The following is a 7,468-nucleotide window of genomic DNA, read 5'->3' on the forward strand; positions in this document are numbered from 1 at the left end:
TACACTATCTGAGATGCCTATCTTTTCCATGTGCTTCGCCCACAGAAAGTGGCCCGTCATCAGTCCAACCGGCCATCTGCACTCTCTTCTGCTTGATGACAGGAAGGGTTTGCGACAGTCGATCGGCTATGACAGGTAACACCAGTTTAGTCCATCTGTAGCTTCTCTCAGCCTGCCAAGCTCGCTTGTGGGTTGTACTAACCCATTTGCTAACTGTGGCTTTGATGGCCACAAAAGGGCGTGCCAAAGGGCCAAAGAAGTTGGCCTCAGAGCCCATCTTAGCTAAGGAGTCAGAGGTCTCGTTACCCACGATACCCACGTGTCCCGGGACCCATGTTGGCATCAGGCTATTATGTCCACCAACATAGTTCAGCCTGGATGAGTGTTACCACAGGCTTAACGGTAGTTCCTTATGCCCAAGTGTTAAATATATATATAGGGTGGGCCATGTAAAATTTTCTTTTTGAATCGGCTATAAAAAAAAAAACTAATCAATATTTTTTCAAACTTTTTTTTTTATTTTGAAGAATGAACATTGTCATTTATGAATGAAAAATAATATCGTTCAAATGACTGCCACGACTGGCTTTACAGTAGGCCATTCGATCAACCCAACTTTTAAGCACATTTTCGATTGTTTGGGCTCCAATTTCATGAATGGCAACTTCGATTTCGTGTTTTAAAGCATCAATCGTCTCTGGATGGTTCGCATAGCATTTGTCTTTAACGGCTCCCCACAAAAAATAGTCCAACAGAACGATATCGGAATTTCGGCTGATTATTCGGTTTTCAAAAACGGTAACCAAAAGTTCGAGTGTAACTTTGGCAGTGTGACAAGTTGCACCGTCCTGTTGAAACCAAAGGTCGTCCATGTCATCCTCTTCAATTTTTGGAAACAAAAACTCGTTGATCATGTCACGGTAACGCTCGCCATTTACTGTAACCGCGGAAGAAGAAGAAGACTCACCACTTTGGAAATAGGTTTTCAATATTTCCCAATTTTGTTTAAGCGTATAGCGGCCCATTTCGTAAATGTCGAACCTTTAAGTAAATTATGAACACATTTGACATCTACTAACTTGCCTGGGAGGAAGGTGCGCTTGCAGCAGGTGCCTACTGAATTATCTGCATGATAGCATCCAAGCAAAAATAGCTGCTCAACTATGCTTAAGAGGAATTTGTTGACTCGTGAGCGAGTTTTTCTTTTCATGATTTTTATATCGCGTATTTTCTTCCTTCATTAAAAATTTCAAATGTATTACATTTTTTACTTTTTCGTAAATGTAATTTTTTACTTTAATTTCAGCGATTTTCCACGACATCACCGGCGAAAATCTCAAAGTCACGTTTCGTCTTTATCGCGGTCCGCTACTCATCATTGAATTTATTTTCCTCATTGGCGTCAACATATACGGTTGGCGTTCATCGGGCGTTAATCATGTGCTCATCTTCGAATTAGACCCACGTAATCATCTCTCCGAACAACACCTAATGGAATTATCTGCTATATTTGGCGTTATTTGGACACTGAGTATGTTAAGCTTTTTATACAGCGCCAGTCTAAGCATACCGGCCTTCATTAATCCGCTGACATTGACAATTGTAATGGTCGCGTTCTTGGTGAATCCGTTTCACATATTCCATCACGACGCACGTTTCTGGTTGCTGCGCATAACCGTGAGTTATAACAGTATTTCTGCTAATAAGTATCTCCATAAATTGACATTTTTGACTTTGTTTCCTAGGGCCGCATGGTAGCTGCGCCCTTTTTCCATGTCGGTTTTGCTGATTTCTGGCTGGGCGATCAATTGAATTCACTCGCCACGGCATTGCTGGATTTCGAGTATTTGGTGTGTTTCTATTTCACGAATGGCAATTGGTTTGAGGCGCAAGATGCTACTGCATGCATGGAAAAAGATTTTCTTATACGTCCGATATTTAATTGCCTGCCGGCGTGGTTCCGTTTTGCGCAATGTTTGCGGCGTTATCGGGATAGTCGTGAGGCATTTCCGCACTTGGTCAATGCTGGAAAGTATTCGAGCACTTTTGCTGTGGTGATATTCGCAACGCTGAGGAGTTTCAATAATAGTAAGTATTAAACTATTATTTTTAGACGCGAATTGTCGACCGAAAATAATCATTATTTTCAAATTTTCAATAAAAAAATGTTGAACACTGCTTTAAATACAAGGCGCATTCTTTAAATATGGTGTCACTAGACCAACAACAATATTTTGTACTTTTGATTGTCAAAGATTGACAAAGTAGAAAACAAGGAATGAATTCGCCTTGTTTCACTCTGGGCGGACAGCCACATGGACATGGCAAAATATTAATATATTCGCCTTGGTAATAACACAGGTCAACGACGTTTTGTTCTAGGAAAGTGTAGGGTCATTTTCGAAGTAATTTTTTGCGTAGAATCCGAATCCGGGGTTTAAATTGCTCTATCACGTCAGGATTTTTAGATATCCTAACCTAAAAGTGCAAAAACGCTGTTTTTGCCCATTTTTGAGGTTATGTAGCTACGCAGATTTTGCTCTTCATAAAAAAGAAAACATAGTGTTTTAAAGTATAACTCTTCCTCTTTTAAATGCCGTTGAATTTGCTTAAATATCTTTATTTTTCACTGAGATATCGCATTTTGAAGTTTCCATGTTTGTGAATTTTTCGATATTCGAAAATCCATTGAGATAACATGAGACGTGATACGGTCGATTACATAGTCGCACAAAAAAAAAAATACCCAATTAGACCATGGAGACTTCAAAATTCGATATCTCAGTGAAAAATTAAGATATATGAGCAAACTCAACGGCATTTAAAAGAGGAAGACTTATAATTTAAAATACCACGTCTACTTTTTTATAAAGAGCAAAATTTTCGTAGCTACATAACCTCAAAAATGGGCAAAAACAGCGTTTTTGCACTTTTAGGTTAGGATATCTCAAAGTCCTGACGTGATATAGCAATTTAAACCCCGGATTCGGATTCTACGCAAAAAATTACTTCGGAAATGACATTACACTTTTATAGAACATTCCGAACCCATTTTTTGGCAGACCTGTGTAATTGATCGTAAATTTTAAAATCTCAAAATAATAATAAAATATAAATGATTGATTTGATTCAACTTGCAATGATGGGCGGTCCCTGGATTATGGATCTATGTCGCGACCCTCAGTCGCGATATTAAAACTCTCTCTCAATCACTTTTGTATCATATCTTAACTGAGAATATTTCTTACAATTTGAACAGGATACTACGCCAGCACGTTCGATAACCCCTTCACTTGGTTGTGGATTATTGCTTCCATCATCTCTTCCTGTTACGCCTACACTTGGGATATAAAAATGGATTGGGGTCTATTCGATAAGAATGCGGGCGAGAACACATTTTTGCGCGAGGAGATTGTCTACTCAACAGTGAGTGCAAATAGTAAATTGACAAAAATATTCAAATAATTCAAACTCTTTTTAACTCGCCTAGGGATTTTACTACTTTGCCATCATCGAAGATTTGGTGCTGCGCTTTCTTTGGGCCTTATCATTTTACTTGACTGAAATGAAAATAGTTAGCAGTGATGTGATGACGTCCATTACAGGCATTTCGGAAGTTTTTAGGTATTTGCACGCATAATTTCTAATTAACATCGCTAATTGCTATCCCTAAATAGACGCTTCGTTTGGAACTTCTTCCGCTTGGAGAATGAACATCTCAATAATTGTGGTAAATTCCGTGCCGTTCGTGATATTTCCATTGCACCAATCGATTCATCCGATCAAACACAAATATTGCGCATGATGGACGAACCGGATGGTGTCATTAATCGTTATACGAAAACCAATCGCCCGAAACCGAAGAAAACCAAAGATCCTGAAAAGCGCAGCTTACTACAGCCGCGTGGTTCAATGCAGGATCTTAGCATCGATATTGACGGCACGAAGAAATTATAATTTCACTCACACACACGCACACACACCGCTGTGCTAAAAGCAACGTCAATTTTAATAATTGTTTAAATGCTGAAAGGCGTTGACTGCTTGCCTTGCAGTAAAGTTTATACTTCCATTGTGAAAATTGAAAAGAGGAAAAACTGAAAACTTGAAAAGCAAAAAAAAAAAACTTAATATTAGCAAAAAAGCTATAGATAAAACATATTTAAATTTGTTTTTGCCAGCCGTTCTGTATACGAACGTAAACACCTATGGTTCAATTATCTCTTTGGGCATTAATTTAAGTACTTAAAGTGTAAGTTGATTCTCGTTTTGCTGTTGTTTTCTGCAGAGCCAACCAATGTGACATTAAGTAGTAAAATTCCCATTTATTGCATTGTGAACGGTTTATTTTGTAAACATTCTACAATAATTTTAAATATATTCTCGGCAGTATTACTTATGTAAATAATTACAAATAATATTTCGTACTTATACATTTTGTAAAGTTGAGCTCTTTTGATTTTCGTTTTTATACTAACCAATTCAAAACAAATGTGGTATGTAATTGAAAAGACAAGAAATTAAAACCATTTAGACTTAGTATACACACACACACACACATATGTATGTATCATATGTATGCCTAATAATGTAATGATCGATAGCGAAATTATTTTTTGCCAACCCAAAGCATTCCCCAAATTGAATTTTTATCACAATGTTAAACATTTACGTAAGTTTTATAATTGTAAAAACAAAACATGCAAATCAAATCTGTAATAGTCCTTTGTTATTGCTTTTTATTGCTACGTAATAAGCCCTAGGCGCACTTGCTGAAGTAATGAAAAATTAATCTAAATTTTTTAGACACTCATTTTATTGATGAGCGATTTTAAGAATATTGTTCAAACTGAAATAATATTGATTATCCTTCGATTGTAAGCGTAAAAATAGGTCAACGAATTATTTTAACATCAACTATTGTAATATTTACTAATACCAACTAATACATACACAATTAAATTTCATTTATACAAATAAAAAATGTGTGATTATTTTTAGGAGAAAAATGTGAAATATAATAAATTCTTTCTAACTTGTATACGTCTGTGTTGTTGTTGTTGTAAGAGCTTAAAACATACTGTGAGCGTTGAAATAAAGTGCACAAAGCATTTTGTTATAATATGGATTTTATTTCAGTCTTTTATAACAAAGCAATATATTTTAATTTCATATTTTTTAAATTAGTATTTGATTCTCTACTTAATACCAGAAAACAATAAAAAATAAATTACAACAACAAAAGTTTTACAACAAAAACAAAATTTAGTGCATATTTTACGCGCAAAATAAAGTGTATAACGTACATCAGTAGCATTTTAGCGATGTTGTACCGTAAAAAATACCGTTATATTGGGTTGGGGAAAAATAAATGTCGTATTTGTGATCGAAATTTGACGCTTTATTTAACGTACTTAGAATTATCCGATTCAAGTCAAATATGCCCCGTTTTGTTCGCAAACTTGTTGCCATTTAGAAGGCAACATCATTATCCCCCCTTTATAAACACCCCCCTCTTTTTTTGCAAAAAACTCAGACAACCAGTTTTCGCAAGCCTCTTTTGAGGCCAACTTGGTATCATCAAGGGCGTTTTGCATGGACCGCAAGAGATGATAGTCACTTGGTGCCAGGTCCGAACTATATGGTGGGTGCGATAGGACAACCCATCCGAGCTCCCGTAGCTTCTGGCGGCTCATCAAATATGTGTGAGGACGAGCGTTGTCCTGGTGGAACACAACACCATTCCTATTGACCAATTCTGGCCGCTTCTGATCAATCGCCTGCTTCAAACGGTCAAGTTGCTCACAGTAGAGGACCGAATTAAGGGTCTGGCCATAGCTAAGCAGCTCATAGTGGATAATTCCCTTCCAATCCCACCAAACACACAGCAAAACCTTCCTGATGGTCAATCCGGGCTTGGCAATGGTTTCGGCCGGCTCGCCGCTTCTCGACTACGATCCTTGTCGCTTGGCGTTGTCGTACGTGATCCACTTTTTATCGCCAGTCACCATCCTATTCAGAAATGGGTCAAGTTCGTTCCGTTTTAGCAGAGGATCGCAAGCGTTGATTCGGTCCAAGAGATTTTTTTGCGTCAACACGTGTGGTACCCAAACATCCAGCTTTTTTTGGAATCCAATCTTCTGCAAATGGTTCCAAACGGTTTTGTGGTCTACACCTAGTTCCTGACTAATCGAGCGAATGCTCACATCCCGGTCTCTTTAGATAATTTCAACGATTTTATCAGTCTCTACGACGATTGGTCTACCAGTACGGGGTGCATCTTCGACATCTACTACACCAGAAAGAAATCGATCGAACCAACGCTGTGCTGTGCGAATCGTTACAGTATCAGGCCCATAAACTTCACAAATTTTTGCCGCCCCCTTCGTTGCAGTTTTACCTCTAAGGTAGTAAAAACGTAAAATATGATGAATTTCTTGCTTGATGGACTCCATCTTTGACGCGCTATAACTTAAGACTGAAACGTACGATCATAACACTGTCAAAGAGACACTTGTAGTACAGATTGTCGTCTTCAAATCTCCGTTTAGTGTGACCCGATGCAATAAGTACAACGCAAGATATGTTTAAATGTCGGGCTCAATTGACAAAATACGACATTACTTTTTCCCCAACCCAATATTTGGTTGTTTACTTCCTTTTTCGTTGCATTGAAACTTTTCTCATATTGTATTTTAATTGGTTGCGATCGGCAGAGTGAACAGTTTTTGTCTACAGTAAATTAAATTCTATTATTTATTTTTTTCAATAATGGGTAAACAAACTTTGACTGATGTTAGAGAACTGGTACTTTGCGAAGCTTTAGGTAGGTAAAACCTTTATGAAATTAATTCTATGATCAACAGAAGCCATAATAGTTGACAAATACAAAAAGTTCGGCAAAGTAGAAAATCGCTCAGGTGCAGCCCGTCCAAAATTTTAAATGAGACTGAAGTATGGTCTATAGTGCGTGATGTGAAGGAAAATCCCTTTAAATGTGCAGTCAAAATATCACAAAAAGTTTCAACTGCATCTGATACTAGCGTAAGTGCCAGCACAATGCGTTGAGCGTTGCACGCAAATGGGTTACATGGTCGTCTCCCACGAAAAAAGCCGCTAATATCGAAAGTTAATATATTAAAAAAAAACGTCTTGATTGTGCAAAAAATACGAAAATCGGGATGCTTCTTTCTGGAATAATGTCCTGTTTAGCGATGAAAGTAATATAACTTCGAAGTATTTGGGCAGAAACAACCGGTTAAAGTCTGGAGAACCAAAAAGTAGTAAATTAGCCGACCAAAATTTTATAACCCCAGTTAAACACGGTGGGGTTCAGTGATGGTGCGGGGATGACTGTATGGCGGCAAGCGGAGTTGGCAATTTGGTTTTTATTGAAAGTACCATGAACAAAACAGATTATTTGAATATCAAAGCAAAATAATTTGCTAACCAGTGTGCAGAAATTAAA

General features: G+C 37.5%; 1 protein-coding gene across 1 annotated transcript in view; it reads left to right on the forward strand.

The window, feature by feature from the left end:
* Positions 1-5,041, forward strand: part of LOC128857387 (xenotropic and polytropic retrovirus receptor 1-like) — a 44,802-nt gene extending 39,761 nt beyond the window's left edge. The window contains exons 5-9 of the mRNA XM_054093129.1: positions 1,307-1,677; positions 1,746-2,088; positions 3,260-3,426; positions 3,491-3,624; positions 3,678-5,041. Coding sequence (XP_053949104.1) covers positions 1,307-1,677; positions 1,746-2,088; positions 3,260-3,426; positions 3,491-3,624; positions 3,678-3,957 — 1,295 coding nt within the window. The 3' untranslated portion in view covers positions 3,958-5,041. The remainder of the gene's footprint in view (positions 1-1,306; positions 1,678-1,745; positions 2,089-3,259; positions 3,427-3,490; positions 3,625-3,677) is intronic.
* Positions 5,042-7,468: the final 2,427 nt, after the last annotated feature.

This window comes from Anastrepha ludens, chromosome 3 (genome assembly GCF_028408465.1).
Source record: "Anastrepha ludens isolate Willacy chromosome 3, idAnaLude1.1, whole genome shotgun sequence".
Classification (NCBI taxonomy): Eukaryota; Metazoa; Arthropoda; class Insecta; order Diptera; family Tephritidae; genus Anastrepha; species Anastrepha ludens.